This window comes from Varanus komodoensis, unplaced genomic scaffold (genome assembly GCF_004798865.1).
Source record: "Varanus komodoensis strain SLA01 unplaced genomic scaffold, ASM479886v1 scaffold13_3, whole genome shotgun sequence".
In the NCBI taxonomy this organism is placed as follows: domain Eukaryota; kingdom Metazoa; phylum Chordata; class Lepidosauria; order Squamata; family Varanidae; genus Varanus; species Varanus komodoensis.
Window position 1 is genome coordinate 16,904,663 of NW_025335409.1, and position 22,000 is coordinate 16,926,662.

General features: G+C 42.1%; 1 protein-coding gene across 4 annotated transcripts in view; it reads left to right on the plus strand.

Annotated features, from left to right (window-relative positions):
* Positions 1-22,000, plus strand: part of SEMA3D (semaphorin 3D) — a 180,419-nt gene that overhangs the window by 41,998 nt on the left and 116,421 nt on the right. For 3 of the 4 annotated variants that reach the window (XM_044423327.1, XM_044423325.1, XM_044423328.1), the window contains one exon: positions 14,664-14,859. In XM_044423327.1, the coding sequence (XP_044279262.1) occupies positions 14,694-14,859 (166 nt within the window). In that variant the 5' untranslated portion in view covers positions 14,664-14,693. Of the gene's footprint in view, positions 1-13,746; positions 13,768-14,663; positions 14,860-22,000 lie in introns of those variants that run through there. The other variant, XM_044423326.1, reaches the window with a different exon arrangement.

The window sequence follows — 22,000 nt, forward strand, 5'->3', positions numbered from 1 at the left end:
TTGACTCATAAACAATTGCTCTTTTAGTGGATGTTGTGTTAGGGTTCATATTAAAATCATCCCCAACCTCATTTTACAGGTTACTTTGGAATTGAAATCGACAGATTGGAGAGCACACATTGCTCCCTTCCAAGACCCAAGTCCCAGTCCCTCCCTTCTTCCCTAGTCCTATCTCCAGTTTTCTGAATTGCCACCACCAACCTCACCTCCAGCTCCAACTTCCCTTCTGCCCTCCCACAATCTCCCATGAAATGGTCTCCAGTCCATTTTCTCCCTTAAAAAAGCAGTATAAACACAGATCTATCATATGTGTTGGTTCATTCCCTAATTTAACCACACACTCAGGAAGATGCACTTTCTCACCTTATTTCTTCTATAAAACATAACAGCAACTTCTTAGTTCCACCCAGTCTTTCAATTCACTTTTAATTTCGTGTGTGTGTGTGTGTGTGTGTGTGTGATATTTCTGAAAGAGGCAGTTTCCATTCTGTGATGGCAGGAGTGTGACCCTGCCTTTCCCCTCCATGAAATTTTAACTGCATTATTTAAAGGACTGCATGGTTGGAGCTATCCAGGCACAGTATAAGCCCTCCCAGTAGCAGAACAATGTCAAAACATTATTCAGTTAGCAAATTGTCAGTGATGAGGGCATGCTAAAATAACATCAGTGCAACTTCTTACCCTAGAAATCAGTCATCGCTGACAGTCTTTTCAGAACCCTCTGCCCAAAGTATTTTATTCTGTTAGTCTTGTACTAGGTACCTTCACTGAGTGATCCCTGCCGTTTCAAAATTCTGTGAGTTTGGGGAGACATATCTCATTGCACTATTTCTACCTTTGCCCTCCTTGAACAACCTTTTAAGTGAGCCTTTCCTGAAGCAGCAGTGAAGTGGTCAATTTTGAAAAGCAACTCCGAACTGTAGGTGGCTGTGTAGATCCATACCAACGCATCACTTCTAACCCTTTTCATATGCACAAGGAGCAGGTCTTCTGTAAAGCTCATGAGCTAGGCTAGGCCTCCTCAAAATACTTTGCCTTGCAACCAGGAACAAGATATTGTTGCTTTGCTGTTCCTTCTATCCCATGACCCCAGCTTCTGTGAGGATGACAGGTAAGCTCAGAAGAAATGGGGGTTTTTGAGAAAAGAGGAGAGCAGATGATGTCCATGTCCCTGCTAATACAAAAGTCCTCGTTCTGAGCCCTGTGAACCTTGGCTTCCTACACCACTGCCCAGTGCCAAGTATTCTAATGGCTCTCCTGTGCCTTTTCCAGCTTGGTAATACTTGATTCCTTTTGAAGTGGGGCGGCCAGAATTTGGCGAGTGATAATACAGATGAACATTTCTAAAGACTGCCAGGGTAAGATTTGAAATTACTATCCTCTGAAGGAGGTTGTGTGTTGCATTGCTCTTGGATTAATAGCCACAGGCATTTCAACAATGTGGTAAGGAATGTGACTAGAACTGTCAATATTTACCGCAAACTATAATAAATGGAACACGAGAAAGCTGTGGAAGAGCCACAGGATTGTTGGAGACTATTTTAATTAGCGGAAGTGCAAGTATCACACAAAAACATGTTGTTGATTTGGATCATAGTTTACTCATATAGACAGCAAAGTGACCAAGTTCTTGGAGTAGAGCTGTGTGCAGACTGAGTCCCAACATAGTCTTAGCAAGTTTCATTACGGACCCAACACATGAAGGGGTATTTTGTGCTGTGCTAAGAGGTATCTCTCGTATGTGGCAAACTGCTTTATGTGAACTGTTGGGAAGGGTTCTAGGGTGCCCTTCGTTCATATGGGTGGGCCATGCAGAGGCTGAATAGGCCTGCTCCATCACAAGTCAGCCAAGTCTGTCCTTAGAACATTTCCCTGCAATTCTCTGCAAAGCACAATGATATGTATTACTTACATTTATTGGTGCCTGCCCTACAACCATTGGACAAAGGATGTTATGCAAATATTTCAAATGAATAAACAAAAGGGTATTTGGCAAGCATGTGGCATTTTCTGAGAAAACAAATTGATGTGCAAAAGGCTTTCTTGAAGGTGGAAATTTCCACTGCTTTAGTGGTTTGGAGTTTTTCAAATGCTCGTCAGATTTGAATTTTGCAAGTATGGTTGATGCTGTTTTTATAAGTCATGTCAAAGTTTGCAAGTGCTGTGGTAAACAGTTTTCCATTTGACAAGAACATTGCTTACTCATGAATAAAGCACCCACCCTTCCAAGTCCAATTAGGTTTGCTTTTGTCCACCATTTCACATGGATATTTGAAAATCAAAGTGTACTGCTGGCTTCTAAAAGCACATAACCTCTGAATAAAATGTATTCTATAGGGCCTATACAATATTTGACTTGGATAACTTTGAACTCTTTGAAGCTGTTAATTTGCTTTCTGCTTCATTCAAAAATTTTGCTTGAATGGGAGCAACAGTTCTGTGTTTTGTTGTGGTGTTGTATTTTACGGTGGTTCAGTATTTATACTAAGAAATGTTCAGTGTATTCATTTGGAACGAAACTGCACTTTTAAAATGCAGCATTGGAGCTCCATCTATTATTTTGTGGTGGTTTTTGTGCAGTCCCTTTCAAGAGCAAGCTTTACAAGGCTTTAATGGAAAGTGATGGCATTCTTATTCCCTTTCAAGTCCATCTGCCCTCCCTCCTCGCACCAAGCCCACTGGGGCTCTACGCAGAGTGGAAGCGCATAAGCATTAGAACATGGCACAGTAGTGAGGAATATGGCAGCTGCTTTTGACCAGGGCTGTGGAGTCGGTACATAAAACCTTCTACTCCATCTCCTCAGTTTATGGTTCCTTCAACTCTGATTCTGTCTTTATTTATATATCAGTATAAATGTATATATTTCTTTCCTATATTGATTGAAAGCACTCAACCTACAAGGAATTTCATCACTGCTAATGTGAATCATCAGGTTAATAAAATGATTATCTGTGAAACAGGAAATTTTAGCATATTATTTATATTGCAATTTAAATTTATTAGGTGTCGGAGTTGGCACATTTTTACAAACTCAAGAATTCCTTCTGATTCCACGACTCTGTCTCCAACTCCAGAGCCCTGCTTTTGATCACAAGTTCTCTTCTCTACACCACCAACATGAGAATTTTCAGAAAAAGGGGGGAAATGATATAAGGATTAAAGTGATCTCTACACAGTAGCTGTGGAAATAATGGGGGTTGTCTTTCCATGGTACCCCATGATGTACCTACAGGAGAATGGGAGAGGAGGTATGATGTGCCCATCTTTTGTTGGGTCAGTTGTGGACCCTCAGGGAGCCAACACACCAATGTCCTCCAGAAATGGGCACTACCACTTAGCCAGTCCACGGGGTGAGTAGCTTTCAATGGTAGTCATGCCCCACATGACGTTGTCAATCATCACCTGAAAATATTTTGAAAAACCTATACTTGGCAGCTGTAATGCTTACTTCTGTCCCCTCTTCCAAAAAATTATGTGTCGTACAGGATGTTTTCCAAACTCTGACCAATGAAAAGAAAGAAATACAGTGGTATCTTGGCTCATGAACGTCTCAGTTCACAACCAAATTGGGTCATGAACAGAAATTTCAGAAAAAAATTACTTCAGGTTGCAAACTCCACATCAGGTGATGATTGTGATTGCACCCATCTTCCCTGCACGAGAGTGAGTGCGGTCGTGCTCGGGGGGGGGGGTATGGCTGCGATTGTGGTCACGCTCATGCAGGGAAGATGAGCGTGATCGTGGTTGTGCTCGGGGAGGGAGATGGCCGCGATTATGATGGGGGAGGGGGAGATGGCCGCAACCTTGTTGTTCTTCGCTACTTTGTTGTTCTTTGTCACTTTGTTTCAAATTTTTGTGATAAAAAATGGTTACAGAACAGATTAACCTTAATTACATTGAACCTTATGGGGAAATTTTACTTGGGTCACAACCAATTTGGGTCATGAGCACAGTTGTGGAACAGATTAAGTTCAATGCCATGTACAGGCATTTCAATTCTGTGTGCAAAACAACTTTGCTACCAAATTTTACCTGGAGTGAAATTGTGAATTTGGCACCCTGTACAGATAAATATATATCTATAACTTTAAAGCAAACATTTATTTATTTATTTATTTATTTATTTATTTATTTATTTATTTATGAAATTTGTATGCTGTCCAATTACCAGCATCTCTGGGCGGAGACTTCTTTTTAAAAGAAATCTGCTAAGGTAAATGATGTTTCTCAAATTGGGCATGTTCAATTTTGTCTCAATCTGGAGCCCTGATCTGCCTTCAAAATACAAGAAATCTCACTATATTGCTCTAAAGTGTTGGGATGATTTGTCCTCAGCGACTGGTTTGCCATCTCTCCCTGTGCTGCTGTGAGAAAAGAGAACCAAACTGCCTCTTGTTCACTTACTTTTTCCTTGTCTAGTACATTAGACACTTCTTAGGAGATCCAGAGCAGTGGTTGGCAGAGTTCTGCTAATGCTGGAGGAAGGGGACAAGATAGCAACTCTCATCAAACCCTCTTCCCCACTGGAACAGCCTGGGTCCCCTGAAAATGTCTTTGGAAGGTTAGGGAACTGTCTGAAACAGCAACATCAGGGTGCAGGGGAACTAGAACCTGCTAGAACCTGGTTCCAGGTGTTTATCATTAAATCTTGTAGCCCCAAAAGCACCTCACACGTGAAACCCTTTTCAAACTGGGGTATTTCTGCAGATTTGAATGTAAGCATATAAGTATTTATTTATTAAATCTGTTTAGAAGCCACCCATTAACAACATGCTCTCTGAGTGGCCATTACAATATACAATATAATATGCAATTTGTGAATGCAGAAATTTGCTCGATTGGGTGTATTTTTATTTCCTCATCTTGTGCTTATCTACATAAGGCTGTTAATCATTGTATCAATTTAAAACAAAAATAACACTGGAATATCCTGATGTCTGAAAATCCGCAAACAACCATGAGAAATGCTATGGTTCTGGTCCCCACTCATCTACAAAGCACACTGGGCAACTTTGGGCTAGTCACTAACTCTCAGTTTAACCTACCTCACAGGGTTGTTGTGAATATAAGATTGAGAGGAGTGGGCTTATGTAATCCTTGAGTTCCTTGCATTAAAAAGGCAGGATATAAAAATAATACATCCATGCACAATAGTAATATTCTTATTTATTGTATTTCTATGCTGCCCTGCAGCCAGTGCTCTCTGGGTGGTTTAATATAATAAATAAATAAATACTTGCACCCTAAGCCATAAGATATGGTATTGGCTTTCTCTTGATCAAAACCTCTACGTATATCCAGAATATAGGCTAGTGCTAATCACAAACATGAGCAGAAATGGACTGCATGCTCACACCTTGCATGCAAAGAACGGAGAACAATAGTTTGGGACTGATGGTGTGAATAAGGCAAAACATATTTGAAAACCATTGTCACTGGTTTGAATGCAAGTTTGTGCTGGCATAATTAAAACATAATTAAATTCATTTGCTTTTAATTCCTCCCTCTAATTATGCCGATTTCTTCTCTTGCACATGGCTTCATGCTCCTATTTGAGCTTGAGTGGAGTGCCACTAAATGATGCCATGTTGTTGTTTCTGTCAAGGACAAACAAACACTGATTTATATATTGCTCCTAGGATGGTCATTACTAGTATGATTTCTCTCTCACAAAGGCTGTTTTGTAGTATATGGATTTAGCCTTTAATAGCCTTGTCTAGTTTTATTTATTTGTTTGATGCTGAGATACTAAAATGTGTGTGAAGGGTAGAAGGCCAAGCTGCTTAATTTTCACTTAGCATGTTGGATTAGTGGCTACTGCTGGAATTGCCTGCTGCAGCTGTGCCATCAACATAGGGATCCATGAAACTGTGCAACATCTCAGTGGATAAGCGCAGATGTTAAATTGGCACCTTGCTTTGGTCCGGTTCTAGATCTGATCAGTATAATGAGTATGGAAAGACCCAGCCCGAGCGTGACTCGGACAGGACAGACTGGAAGAAGAGGTTACCCTCTTCAACTGCATAGCAGTTTCACATTATCCGGGAGCTTCCTATTTACTATCCAGTTATATTCCTTGCAACTAGTCAGTAAGAAAGGCTTGACCAACCTGATGCTGCAAGCCTTTCTTACTGACTAGTTGCAAAGAATATAACTGGATAGTACACTAGATTGCAATCCGCATCAGTTAGATAGCTGCAAGAAATTAGGCAGGCATGTGCATTTAATAACCAGGGGAAAGGCTTCCCATCCTGGCTGAGCGACTACACAACTAGGAAGATCCTGCCCCGTGGCTAAGTTTCATAAGCGCTACAGCACCTGGCCACGTCTTCTTGGGCTGGGAGTTCTTGGAGCAGAAGGGGATAATCAGGAAGGCCATTGGGTTCAAGAACCTCAGGTGATTAGTTCCATGGTTGCATTGCTGTAACACTCAAGGCAGTTTTCCTGAGATTCAGCTGGAATCTGACTTCTTGTAACTTGAGCCCATGTCCTTATTCCATGTCCTGCATTCTGAAATGATCAGGAAGGCTCCCCTCTGTGTAGCAACTCCTCAAGTACTTGAGGAGAGCTAGTGTGTCTCCACTCAGTCTTCGTTTCTCAGGGCTAAACATGCACAGTGCATCCAGCCTCTCCTCAGTGGGCTTGGATTCCAGTCCCCTGATTGTCTTTGTCTCCATCCTCTGAACCTTTTCCAGTTTGTCTGTGTCTTTCTTGAATTGTGGTGCCCGGAACTGGATGCAGCAAGCCAGGTGAAGCCTAACCAGTGCTGAATAGAGGGGAGCTAGATGTTCATATGATTCCATTAATGCAGCCCAACATTGCATTTGCCTTTTTTGCAGCTGTATCATATGGTTGACTCATACTTACCGTAAGCAGCTGGCTTGCCACAGACTCTGGCCTGGTAGAATGCATTCTACTTGATAAGTGTCAAGTTGTACAGGCTGGATGCATCAGCCTCTTGTCATGTAATAACTGTCGTGCTTGTTGAATTGTAGTTTTGGAATGAGTTTTTTCTTTTCATTTGGCACTCTGTGTGTGTTCTGGAAAGAAAAGCAGGGTATAAAGTAACCATAATTGCAACTCCATCCTCATTAGTCAGTTTGTAGTTTCTGTTTGGTCCAATTCTGCTTTGGCCCAGACATGGACTAGGGGGAATGCAAGGAGAAATATCTACATCTGTACCCATCCAGCCATTGAAATAAATAAATAAATAAATAAAGCATTTTTGCAATTAAAGGAGGACTCCTGCTCTACTGAAAACATTGCCTTCATTCCTTTTCTGCCTATGCCACATAGCCAGCTCTGGTTTTCTTAAGCTATCTTTCTTCCACATGAGCTTCGATAATTGAGAATGGAGTATGATCCCAGGACAAAACCTCCATGGCAAAGCCTGTTGATGAGCAGTACTCACTGGGTATGATAAAAATGATGTAGTTTCTTTGTGTAAGATAATCAATGCTAAGTGGTGTGTATAAACAACTTGCCTCATGTTTTCTCCTTAGGATTAAAAAAGCCCATGTACACTTAAAAAAAAACATTTGGGAATGTGCTTGAGTGCACACAGAAACCGCGGTGCTGCAATGCACTCTCCTCACATATATACTCTCCTCTTACTCATTGGGCACAATCCAGCACAGGATAGTTGGGCATGCACTTCTCTGGAATCCATGGGGCAGGGGCATAAGAACTTTCTCTGGATTGCATCAGCTGGCTATAAAAATGTGACTCCAGGACCCAGTTGGACAAAACCTAACTTCTGAAAGCATTCCGATGAGTTGAGCACACAGCTTTCTCAATAGCACTTCCTAATATTAGGAGTCTGAAGAACAGAGCAGGGACAACATGGTAGGAGCAGGGATGTCTTGCTCACCTCTCTTCCCCAAGTAGGGAAAAGATTCCAAGGGAACCTTTCTAAAGGGTCAGTGCCCTTGTGGGGAGGAAATACTGGAAAAGTGTGTGTTTCTCTCCTGTCTGCTAATGAAACTCCCAAAGACACCCAGACAAAAACTGTTAGTCTTTAAAGTTGAATTGGTTTCCAAACAGGGATGTTTGCCACTGCCTCCTGTATATTTGCTCTTTCTTGCCAGCCAAACCGAAACCTCACTCTTGCTGGCTATGGTCCAACTCTGCTAGCCCTTGTCTTCACTAGAGAGACAACACTCACCCCTTCTGCAGTCAGTCTTGTCAAGTGCACACATACACAGGCTTGCCATAATTTCACAGATGCTGTCCTGAAACATAGGGGAAAGTGCAATCTTTAGGAACTAAGCTTACTAGCCCTTGATCTGGATGGCTAAAGCTGCCACTTTTGGCTTCTTGCAACTGTTTTTTATTTTTTAATGAAGTTCTTTTCATATTGAATAGGGAGGAGTTTATCAATTTGATAAACTTTCATGGAAAGCAGAGTGAAACAAAATTTTCACCCATCCCATTACATTGTGTCTTTTTCATTTCCTGCACAGCACTTGCCAGAATCCTATATAAAACTTAGACCTCTAAAGGTGCAATCTTAGGCATCACTGCCTTGATGCAGGTAAGGCTCCGAGGTTGGAGGCATCTGTGCATCTGATCTCACAACGAGGCATTCCTGCCTCATTTCACACATGGCATGCCCAGGTTCTCCTGTGACACAGTGAGACAGGTGGCTCAGGAGGACTAGCCAGGCAGGCAGGTGCTTACTCACCCTTTGCTGCCTGAGGCAGTTGCTTCACTCTGCCTAATTGGGGGCAGGGGGTGGCCTTGTATGCACTGGAGATGCCCTTGAAGTGCTTATGAGCCATAGCTTGGCAAAGACATTCAGGGGCTCATTAAAACTTGGAGAGGCAAGCTTTACAGGCCTCAAACTAATCTCCAAGTTGGATTAAACTTAAAAGCAGAAATAATTGCTACTTTTCCTTGTACCATAGTAGCTTCTTGCCCAGAGTATAGGGGAAGTAGAAGTGGCTACTTCCAAAAGACACTCTGACTAGGCAACAAGGTGAGCAAGCAGGCGAGGGGTTGCAGTATGGACTGAAACAGAATCCCGATTGCTTAAGGCTGCAGGAAATCTGTGCTGTCAAAATGCAAGACTTTCCCGCAAAGTGACCTTCCCCGAGTCTTTCCTTTACATTCAGTGTGTAGCGCAGATGGGCTTATGATTTAACACAGAATGACATCAGGGTTGGACTAGGCTTGTTCGTTCTCTCTTTCTTTGGTCCAGCTTTTTAGCTCAACTACTGGCAGACTCTTGTTGACTGTGGGCCAGTGAAAGCCATCATTGTATCTGTTTCTTTCCCACAGATCTCACCTTTGGGATCAATGACTGGTTTCTACCACACCGATTCAAGTTTAGCTTGACTCTGATAAGTGCTTTTTAAGTGCTTTGCTTGATGGATTCCCACTCCCATAGCCCAACAGTGCATTGTGGAATTCTGCTTGGACTTTGCGAGGGAATTGTCAGCCTCTCTTTGGAGCTCCTGTAACACTTCTTCCAGTATTTAGGACATGACCCAGCCACAGTGAACGTGGTGTACTATCCTTTGGGGAAGTTCTCTTGCACTTTCCCCCTTAAGTAACACGACATTTAGAGGCTCTCAAGAGAAATGAAGATGTAGGGCATGGATACTGCTTCTTTTGCAGTGTGCCCAGTCTCTTTAAAAAGGCTAACAGGAAAGGAAAGACAGAAAAGTTGCCACTGCATGGCAAGGGTAGGCAATGAGTAGAAGGAGAGTGCAAAAAGGGCCAGGGGGAGGAGGAAAGAGAGGAAAAAATGGCATGGCGAGAGAGAGAGAGAGACTGTTTTCCAACGTGATAACTTATACTCTTGGGTTGTCATTGAACTGTGGGTTGTTGAAATGTGAATTACTGTGATGTTCAAATCCAGGTGTGCTAACAAGCCGTAGCTTGTTAACCACAAATCATCTATCAAGGGAATTCATGGGTTGTTTCAGGATATGAATGGTAAATTGCTTGACATGGTTTGTGATTTCACTAGGGTTCAGACAACACAACTACCCATGTTTCAAAAACAACCTGCAGTTAAACAACACATACTCAGCACTTGAGTGTAGGTTATCAAGTTGCTGAGCCCAGAGAGAAGTGGGGGAAAGGAAATTGCTCCTGACATTGCTTAAAACAACCAGTAAAGAAAACATCCATATAAAATGGCATCTTAATTATGCAACATAATGCATAGTTTAACTCTAAGCCCCAAATAGTGCAAATAATTATATGGGCCTTTCTGTACATAATTAAACAAATGAAACATGGAAGGGTTTTAATGCATAACAAGTAGGTGGGATCATGCCAGGATTGCCAGGGTGTTAGCAAAGGAAACATGTGAATTACATCTTAATGGGATGTCAAGGCAGTGGTTAATCAAATACTGGGAGCAAAGTGGAAACATTAGTGTTTCTTCACTAATGCCCCACCCCTCTGCTTTTCTGGTTGTCCTAGCAAGGGGCAAGGAAGTGCTCAGGCAGATTTTCTCCCCTTCTTTTAACTGGGGAGGGCATGGATTCAGCCTGGAACCTGTATGCCTGTAAATTGTGATCTACTGCTGATCTCTGGCCTCCCTAACAAAATGAATGCAAGGTATATTGAGAATCATGCAATGAGAACTGGGTTAACAGTGATTTTATTCATAGCGCTATGCGGTGGAAAACAAAGATGGTGACATTAATTTTATATGATGTTAAACTCCCAGCCTTCAGGCCCGCATTATGATAATAAGCAATATGATGGCTCTAAAGGTTATGTTGTGCAATCATCAACTTAAATCATGCAAGGAACGACCTCATGGGTTGACGTACCATTGTTCACACTTCAGCCTCAGCTTTTTGTTCTGAAACAAATTCCACTGTACTGTACTGCACCTGATACGTATTTACAACATTCCTGGAACAGTCTCATTAATAAGCACTTTAAAACTCTCACTGGATTCACTAAATGTAGTTTAATAATCATAACATGCTTATTATGTCAGTCATGGTTGACAAGTTTAATTTATGGTTGACTGGAACCTTTTTGTATTAGACTTCAAGGCTCCTGGGAATACCAGAAAACCACAAAACCTTTCCCAAATACATTTAGATATCAGATTTAGCTAAGCAGTATGCAAACTGCCATATACCCACCCAGCTCCCTTTTTGCGATAGACATGGCGAGAGATCCAAGAACTACACTTGGTATAAAAGTACAATCAATCATTTGTCTCTGTGTCTGAGGTTCCATTATAACTTTGGAGCATTGGATTATCTAAGAAAGTGATCATTTTTAAGGCTGCAGTTCAAAACATCTTTACTGGAAAGAAAGAGCCAAATCAGATGTTAACTGTGTGACTCAGAATAACAACAACGACAAGAAGAACAAGCCTTCCTCCCCTAGAGCAGGCTCAGGCCCTGGATCCAAAACCAATCAGGAGGAGTAGGAGAGCTTTTAACCTTTGGATTGGTCTCCCTGCATCTATCATAGAGTAAAGATAAGAAATGAAACAGCTGCTCATTTGAAGCAATGCCTGTTTGTAACCTCCATTAAGTTTAATGGAACTGAATTTTGAGTAACCATGCAGAAGATTGCACTATAAAGCTACTTTAAAGTTGCAATGCAATGCAATGCAATTTACTAGGTTGTAGGCTCCACTAACCCAATGGGAGTTATTTCTGAGTAAACATGCTTACAGTTAGACTGTAAATCCAATTATCAGAATACATGTTTTTTTCTTTTCAGTGGGAAATAGTGAAAGCTGTACAAATCTGGAGCTTCACAGTTCTGCAAATTTCATTTAATTTCTTACCTTTGAATACCGCCCAATAGCTAAAGTGCTCTGTGGGGTTTATAATATTAAATATTATATTTAAAAGTTTACATGAAAACCTGTATGAATGGAAGGTATACACAAATGCACCCATATCTATTCAATTTTAAACAACCATAACAATATCCATGATTAAAATTTTATATGTTGCCAAATGCCTGAAAGCTCTTAACCTGATGCTGAAAGGATAAAAATGTTGGTGCCTAACAAAGGGGCCATCCACAATGGGGACACTACCAAAAAGGCCCTTTCTTTTGCTGCCATCTTCTAAACATCCCTCAAAGGAGCCTTTGGTGATGAGCGTAACGAGTAGGTGGGATCATGCCAGGATTGGCAGGGTGTTAGCAAAGGGAACATGTGGATTACATCTTAATGGGATGTTTAGGCAGTGGTTAATCAAATACTGGGAGCAAAGTGGAAACTCAAGTAGATTGTAGAGGGCCAGGTGTCCTGGGCAGATGGATAGGGATTGTAGCTGATGAGACAAGAAGGTATCAATTTGACATCAGTGATAGGACAATCCTTTATTACTTTCACCCAGAAGCCACACTGAACTCAGAGTTAAATACAGCTGTATTTATTGTGGTTCATTTCTGTGAATTAAGCTCAGGACTGCAGCCTTTTGCATGGAAACATGAAAAAATAGAGATGGTTCCTGCACCCTAGTGAGTCAACAGTGATATCAACAGGGTAATAAAAATATATTACAGATCCACTACATTCATAGTACTTTTCTTGAGCATGAAAGGCCATACCTATTGAGGGCATCATCTTCCCAGCCTTGAAGGTGTGTAGGTCTTCACAAGCTGGTGCTCAGCAGCCCTGAAGGAGGATGTGATAAAGACCCTACACATTATGTTTGGAAGCTCTGCTTCAGAGCAACAGAAAGCAGGTGCACTGTCTTAGTGATAAGAAAACCCACATCTTTTCTCTGAGTTTCCTGTCCTCCTGTTTGCTACTGTTGCTTTTAAACAATCTGTGTCTGAGGTTGCAGAGCAAAACTGCCTAAGAATCAGCACTACAGTTGATACTCTTTAAATTCTTCATGACAACACCCTCAAAAATCTTAACTGAGCTGGACTAGACGGAGCTTAGTGACTTTTCTTTGCTGTCCTACTTCATGCATGGAGATGGAGAGGGAAGGCATTTCCTAAGGTCTAATGACCAGTAGGTTGTTCAGTGTCCTTGACAAGCTAAGCATTAGCTGCCTGGAAGTGCTAAGTCTTCGTTTTGGCTCAGGGAAGGTACTTTCAGTACAAACGTATCTAAGGATATCTATGTCTGATGGCAGCCAAGCTCATTGCGAATGAAGACCGAGAAGAAATTGGCCCAAACAAGCTCAGCAGCTGTCCTAAGTATAAAAGAGGTCTCTTGTGTTGTGTTCTAAGTGAATGGCAATTCCAAATAAATAGAAAAAGGATATGCACATAAAGGACAAAAGTCTCTAGTAAACAAAAACTGCTCAATGGGGAGAAAAAACATTTTTAACTAGATTCAGTGTTTGCTTTGTTGCTATTAAGAAGTATCTTAGCTCAGTTTCACATCTTTCTTTCTGTGCCAGAGACTTATGATTTATTTCTTGATTTTCTTTCCCCACACCTACTCTGTGGAGGCAATCTTTGGACTTCAAGTCTGCCAGAAAGATTTATTTAGCATCCAAAAGCCTTTGGCCATGTGAGCAAGCCAAGATACTAACATATTAACTACTCTGCTTATCATTTCCTTGTTCCCCCTTTTCTCCCTGTAGGAAGCACAGTGTATCTCAACAATCGTATGCCATCTAAACTTCTCAGTCTAAAGTGAATGAGCTCTTTCGTGCAAATCACCCCCTGAGAAATGTCCATAGTGCTTGATGTCAGCTCAGATGCATCCCCTTCCTCAAAAGCATCACCAAATAGGCCTTGTCAGAAGTGCCCAAGTGGAGTGTTGTGTAGAACCTGACTTCTGACCCACTCCTGATGCTGGTGCACCTGTAAGTCTCAGGCCTTCCCCTCTGCATCTGCGCTGGTGTTCCTGGATGCATGCACAAGTGCTAGTAAAACTTTGGGGCATGATGCAGGAGGGCAGCAGTGACTTGCAAGTGGATGCAATCCTGCTTTTTCTTTGGTGCATTCAGTTAACACACTGCTGTGGGGGGTGTGCAAAGGATTAAGTAATTCACATGTTGACTGCCAGTTGTGAAGTGTCTTGTAATCAAGTGATGAGAATGTGAGTGACAACAATTTACATGTGGACCACCCTTGATGTTCATTTGGAACTTTAAAGATCTGCATGCTTTTCTAATCTTCCCTTATCTCCCCAGCTTTCCTATGCACTCACAGCCCTCTTTGGTCAAAAAGCACAGAGATGCCTCACATCTGTGTCACCCATCACTGTGTTTTGGAGTTTGTGGACTGAACACAGAGTCTATGCTGCCTTGAAAGAGGGTTTAAAATCTATTTTTTTACATGCTAAATATGCAAAGCTTTGGGCCGGGATGGATGAATCTGTCAGTTTTGGTTCCTCATCCAAATGGCTTAATCTCAAGTTATTTCCATCCCAAATATGGAAAAAAATGTCAAATTCGGATGGAATGAACTTACCAAAAATAAACCAAAAGAAAATTTTCACTGATTCCCATGTACTTGTAAAGTATTGTCCTCCTCAAAGGAAAGGGGAGGTGGCTAATTGCAGAGTTGATTCAGTAGCACAATGGCAGATTACTTTTTCTCCAACTATTAGATTATTTCTACTAAATTTTCTGTTCGTGTAGAGCATGTAGTATTTTCTGCCAAGAAGTATATCTTAGACTGTCCTTCCTTCCCCCAAGCCCAGATAAAGAACTTGTTCATTTTTACAACCTCAGTTTGCATTTTTCTCTCTTTACAGATCATTTTTGGAGCATCAGAAAAAAAGGAGATGTTGCTATTCATCATGAGTGTAAGAAAAGTTTCTGGGGAGAAGAATGGAACTAAATATTTGAAAAGATCACATATATACACTGTGCTGTCCTTGGGAATGCTTCTTGTACCTGTCATTGGAACATCAAAGCAAAATGTCCCAAGACTGAAACTGTCCTACAAAGGTAAACATTTGAAAGCTGCAGTCCTCTGCTTCTTCATCTTGGCATAAACACCATTGATTACAATATATTATACTTCTCTTACTTATAAGTAAACATAAGGATGTACTGTCAGTGATTTTTCCTCATCATTATTAGTGTTCAGCATTGCTAACAGATACTTCAAGTTTTGAAATGAACAGTCCTATGGTCCACAGACAATGCCCTGTGACATTGATGTTGTTATTTCTACCTGATAAGTCTCATCATATGGTTATGATTTCAGGAAGGGGACTCCAAAATTAACATACACACACTTCTTGTTGACAGATTTCTAGGAAACATGAGCCATATCTCTGAAATCCTTAATGTATTTGGGTACATGACTGTTATTCTACCGGGGGGCGGCAGGGCGCGTGGGAGGAAACGAAGCCCAACACACGGTAATCATTTCTGCATAATATTTGGCAATTCCTCATCTGTGGTTGCCAAAAAGGCTGCATAAGAAGTAACTTCTGTGCAAGAACCTGAAGAATACCAGTACATCTATCCTCCCCCTTTACCAGTAGGAAAAGATAGGTGTACTTTGTTCTGGCCTATTTATACAAACACTAGAAATTCTTCACAGGGACAAGACAGCAGCACACTTGTGCAATTGTTTGCAAGAAAATGTGAGTGCACACTGATTGTCCAACTAAACATGGATTCCTGTATTCCTAGAAGGGGGTGGAGTTCTAGCTATATGTATTGCTGTCCGTGAGATCTATTGACCTAGGTTTGGATATGTGGATTGTGCTACTCTGAGTTAAGTTGGCACTGAATTTAGTGCAAATGTTAGGATTTCCTGCTCAAGTGAAACATCTGAGATATTCTGAAGGAAACCAAAATGTTTTGATGAAATATGACTAAGCAAATATAGGTTTCCAAATGCTGGGTGCAACGGAAACAACTGCAAGGGAAGCAGGAGAGTTTAGTACAATTGGATAATAAATAGTTTTCATCATGTTTTCTTTCCCAATTTTAGACACTAAGGAGGGTGTGTTTTTAGTACTATTCTCTTTCTTGTAATTATCCCATTGCATTATGTCCTGAAGGGCAGCCACCAGTTCTGTGACATCAGGAGTTTATAGGGCAGCTGAACTAAGAATAACTGTTGAGAACTGACTATATCAATGTTGTGACACTGGAAACACTTATGAAGTTATAAACCTTTTTGCTTTTTGTAAACACTAAAGGGTCTTGGTCAGAAAGGTAGCCAGGGGATGGTGACAAATTCTTCTCCAGAAGATGCCATTCAGCAGTTTCTTCAGCTTTACTTGGCTGAATGAGAGGATTTGAGGTAGGACATGGCTGGTGAGTGGAGGCAGGAGGGAAAGGGTGGAGGCTGTTGGACAACTGTGGGTGTGATGATTCCCAGGCAGCATGTTTCTCTCGAAGGACCTAACTAGGGACTTTCAGCTGCCAGCAACCCACATCTCCACCATGGATGTCACCTGAAATGTCTATAAAAAGATATGTATGACATTACATTATGTACAATCATTGTCTCTCTTCTGAAAATGAAAGCCAATGAGTTGGAACAGAGGTAGAGACAGGCTGAATACAAATATTGTGGAAAGAGAAGTTCTTTAAGCAGATGCTATGGAAGATCAGGGCCAGTGGCAGATTTGCATCCATCTTAACATACAGTTAGGGTTTTGTATAGTCTCTTATCAAGGACTTTTGCATGTACCAAGACCTCGCACATTGTACTTTCATCCCATGAGACAGACCATTTTTCATCTTCCTCATACTACTTAGAATAGGTGATAGTAGGCTGGGCTGTACCACTTCAGAGCAAATAGGGGAGGGCTTGTCATATTTTAAAATATTCTCCTTCATGAAAAACAAAACCTTCATGTGATTGATAAACTAGTCCATCAGGGACACAGAATTAGCATCATCCTGGTGTGATGATAAACCTTTCCCACCTGTAGTCTGAATTGATACTGCCCGCCTTCTTCTCCATAAATGAAGCATTTGGTTACATCTCAAATCTCTGGGAAAAAATATAAGAATCAGCACCAGAAGAAAATAAGTATAGGAATCTGGAGATGAAGTGGGATGAGAACCTTCTTCTGTGTAACATGGAAAACTTGACCTAGGATTGTAACATTTTACCTCTGCTTCCTATTTGCTGTATGGTTGTCTCTCTTTTAATCTGCATGTTGAACCCAGTGTATCTTCTCCATTGTCTGTCTCAACCATTTCCAGACTGGTTAACTTCTATATGTTGTTTATATTACTATTAAAGTATTTGTTTCTTCAGTATCCTATAGGCAGTGACCAACACTTGCCTTGGATCAGTGTATACCAATCTTTCAGACCCAAGCTTTGAATCAGTGCGTTATGACTGAGTTGCAGAATCTTTAAGACATGTGCAGTATCTCTTCCCCAAAACCTTTCCATTATGGGTTGATGTTTTCCACAAGCTGCCACAATATATGATTATGTGTCCCAGTTACCAATTCATTTATCTATATATAAATCTAGAATCATAAAAAAGAAATTTCATTTAAGAGAAGGGAAATCCTTCTGCTAAAGACTCATGCTATCATTCAGATGACCAACTTATGATATGTACCACTAGGAATGGTGAAGAAGTTTGTTCAGTTTGCAGTTTAATGCTAATCGAATGCTGGGAACAATAGATGGTAAAAGAAGAAGGGGATGGCAGTGGATGAGGTGGCTAGATGGAGTCACTGAAGCAGTTGGTGTGAACTTAAGTGGAATCCAGGGGATGGTGGAGGACAGGAAGGGCTGGAGGAATGTTGTTCATGGGGTCACAATGGGTCAGACACGACTTCGCGACTAACAACAACAACAACCTAATTTAGCTTCTCCATACTTCTCCAAATGCTGCACTGGAATTCTTGAGTCATAAAATGCATGCAAAAATGTATATACTTGTGAAAGTAACCTGCAAGAACAGATTATATTAGGAAAAGATAGCTAAATTAGGCAAAATGTATACAATATACATGGTTGAGAGAAATGTACTAAAAATGTTCATGCATGTTCATGTGGATTTTTGAAAAACTCAGATCTCAGAATTAATGCTAGTTCAGATTTGAGGAATTCTCAGTGTTTGTGATGAGTCAAACTTTAGACTGGAAAAAAATAAGAGAAACCAAAATGTATAGATTCGTCTTTCTCTGAGTATTAGTATCAACCAAAGACAGCATTATGGTGATTGAGCTGTACATATCTATAAAGGACTCTGGGATATTCCCAAATAACATCATGAAATATGATTTGCCTGAAGCAAAAGTTAATTTCTTCTTATGTAAGAATGTAAAGGGTACATTTTCCACTCTAGCAAATGTGTACACATTTCTCCAGAGCTCTCCATAGTGCTGCTGGCTTTAACCATGTGACTATAAATATGACACCATGGTAGAACACAATTCCCGAAACTAAGACAAACAATATAAACTTAAATAGCAGTGGTAACTTCAAAACCCAATAGCCTCTTATTGGGTTAGGAGAACACAAAACCTCATTCATCACTCTTTCTACTGCATTTTGCTTTCCCCATTTAGGGCAAGGGACTGGATTCAGCAGAGTTTACCAGCTATGGTGCTTACCTTATTCCTACTTTATTTGTTCTGTTACACAGTCTGTAGTTAAGTGCCCAGAACAGTCTTGGACCGGGTCTTGGGATGGGTCAGTTCTACCTTCCCTTTTTATAAGGCACTCAGATATACAAAAAGAAAAGTACTGTATATGCTCCATTTTACAGAGTTGCTTACTCTGGAAGGTGCAGTTCTTACTTTGCTTTCTTGGACTGGTAGATTGTAGGGATGTTTCTCTTGAAGTTAAATATCTGACAGTGAGGCAGCCGTATCTGGATTCTAGTGAATATCCTGCAAATGCACACATGGGCAGCCATGGATGTTTCCTTTCACTGTACCCCATCAAACTCCCAAGCCACTTCCCAAAGTGTAATTGTGGCAACTGTCTTATCAGAACAGTGATGCAGCTAAGTTATGTGAAGCTCTCTGGATCTGAGGTCTCCAGGAGGGCTCCCATTGCCTGTCCTTCCTGATGTTCATTTAGCTTTTTATGACATATTAAAATCAGTATTTTTAACTGGGAGTCTGCATGATGCAAAGCAAAGTGCTGCCCTCCAGAACCATCTTTATCTGCAGTTCTGTGTTATGGAGCTCAGCCCTTGTGTCTGTCTTGAATTGGCTTCTCGGGCACGTTGCTTTCCTTCAAGTGTTACCAGTTTCCTTTTGGGATGTGAATGTTTTGTGACTGCTTGATCCTCCAATGATGGTGCTTCTCTAGGGTCTCTCTCATGTGCCAGCCAACCCAGGAAGGTTGGGGAACCTATTAGACAGCAATGTGTATTGCTTCCAAATGTAGTAAGCCAGGCCTTCCTTATTCTGCTTAGTAAGGCCCTGGCCATCTGCTCCAAGGCCCTGCCTTGACAATACCTCTCTATAAGACATGGGTCCTCCAACTATGGCCTGCGGGATGAATCCGGCCCGCCATGGCCATCCATCCGCCCCCCGTGGCCACCTGCCTCCCGTATGCGCGCGCTCACTGCTGCCTCACAGCACGGGCGGGGAGGTGGTGACTTGCTTGCTCGGAGGTGGTTTTGGACTCACTGGGAGACTCGCCTCGTGCACGCGCAATGGCACCTCACCGGCCCGCGCCTCCAGGCACCCCCACCTCACCAGCCCGCAATGGTCACCGCAGCCTTTCAACTGGCCCTGTATTCAAAAAATTTGAGGACCTCTGCTATAAGATGCCTTATCATGTCTGCTGTGAGATACAGGCTTCTGTCTGAACAATCCTGCACATCTTGTCTCAAAAGCTGAGACAGGATGGGCTGTTTAATTGCTGAGTAAAAAATAAATAAATAGGCCAACTATTGAAACAGCCTACAGCAATATGCAATTGTGGGAGAGTTTGGAACTCAGGCATCAATAGTCAGTGCAAGAATAGCAGTTTTACAAGTACACATGATTGTACTGATTTCAGCTGTGATATGTGGAAAGGTATGTTCCTATGTTTTCATATAATCAGGGCTGGAGATAAAAATTCCACCAGGCACCAGGTTGACTGGGTGTCTACATATTTTATGCAGGTGGCTAAGAATTTAGCATGTCAGTATCAGCCATGCGGAGGGCCACTGTTGACAAGTTTGATGCTGACTCTGGATTTTTTTCCTAATATGATGTTGATGCCTAGGAATTTCAGATGTTTTCCCAGCCCTGCTAAGAATCTCCTTCAACTGATTAAATTATAGAGGTTGCTTTCTTGACACTGAAGAAAATAATCTTCTGATTGCCAGGTCACTGAACCAGTATATCTTTTACAAAACAAACTAATAAAAAGACTGATGGGTAACACAGTTAATTTGGTTTCTGAGGATGCTCTTCTAGTGAAATGGGATGACTCGCTTGTGACTCCATAGCTCTTACTTGTCCAGGTTGGATCTCTCCAGCTGTCTTGATCTAAAATTCCCATCAGTTCAAGCAAGGATGGTCAAGAATTGGGCATGAAGATTAGTTCAAAGACAAAACATTTGGAGGGACCTTGTTGAGGAAGGCTGCAGGAACCCAATGCAGCCCAATAAGAAATACATTATGGCTTAGCATTTGGTGAGCCCACCACAGTTTTGAAGGCTTTGAGCAAGAGATCTGGAAGCATCAATAAATTCAATCCCACCCCCCCCACCCCCGTTCCGATGTACTTTCCACACAGGAGTGGGTACTTGCACTCACTAGGACAAAGCTCAGTTGCTGACTTGAGGAAGTGCCTGGGCCTAGACAGGCCTGAGCAGATCTCCAAACGGTTTAGACTTCCAGAAACCCGTAACAGTATGACCAATGGTGAGGAATGCTGGGTGTTGTGAAGCCCTTTTGCCCACCCATGTAATAAGGTGCATTGGGTAATGCAGCTAGGCATTACCAAAAAGGAGGAAATGTAATTTGCATTTGCTAACTTACAGGGATAGATGCAAGATTAGGAGTAACCAATATAAATAGAAATATCATCATGGGAAGACAGTGTCCAAGTGGTACTTTGGCTGTTTCCACTGCCCCGCTTTTTTCTCCCTCCATCCCCTGGTTGGAGCCCTCCCACCACCCACATCTGGTGCTGCTACCCCAACCTCCCACCGTACTTTGATCTCTCCTTTGTTTCCTGCTACATCCTTCACTTTGTCTGCCACTTGCTTCTCTCTCTCTGCCTCGTTTTGAGGGGTTCTTCCTTCAAGTGAGGCACACTGGGTGAGGTGACCCTGGAGATGGCCTGTAACACTGCAGCATAGCCATCTTTCTCAGAATGTCTCACTTTAAGGAGGGACGCCCTGGGGCCATGGTTTTGGAGCCTGAACATCTCTCCATTAGAACCCATCCATTCACTTAATCACATGCTCAGGGAGATACTTCCAGGCAAGAGATTTGGTGGGCATGTAGGTTCCTTGGCTGGATGGGTGGCCAGCATGGAGGAAGAGCTGCAACACCGCTGCCACCTTCAGGGTTTCCATATTTGTTTTGGTGCCCCCAGTGTTTGGTGCCTAGTGAAGTTGTCCCATTTGTTCTTCTCCAAGAAACAATGCTGAGCTGTTCAAATGAAGGGTGCCTTCAGTTTGAGGGGTATTTTCAGATAGCCCTTCAGATAGATGACAGTCCTTTGTGAACAAGGGCACTTGACCAACCTAACTGGATCTGCTGAGATGGTCAAGGGAGCTTGCCTAGACCTCCAGGCTCCTGGGATTTGAAACTGTAGCAGGCAGGGCAGGCCATGTCCTCTGGCAAGCACACCTGAGCACCACAGTTTCCCATATAAGCACGTGCCTCCCTCACTGCATTTTGTGTCTATCTCAGGAGGAGGACTGGGGTGTGCTACAGCATGGCAGTTGGGGGCTGGGGGGGGGGGTAAACTGGAAGGTACGTAGACCTTGTCTCCCTGAACTTAGTGTCAGGATTAGAGCCTGGGTCACCCTGCAAGTACCTGAAGAAGGAGGAAAACCCTGCAGATTCTTGCAGGGAGCAGCTGCATGGCAATGATGCAGTACAGCTGGAAGCCCTGCAGAGAGGCCTAAAAGGTTTTGCTGCACTGCTGCTCCTTGCCCCAGTAACATGAGCTGTCCTTGTGGTTATCTCAT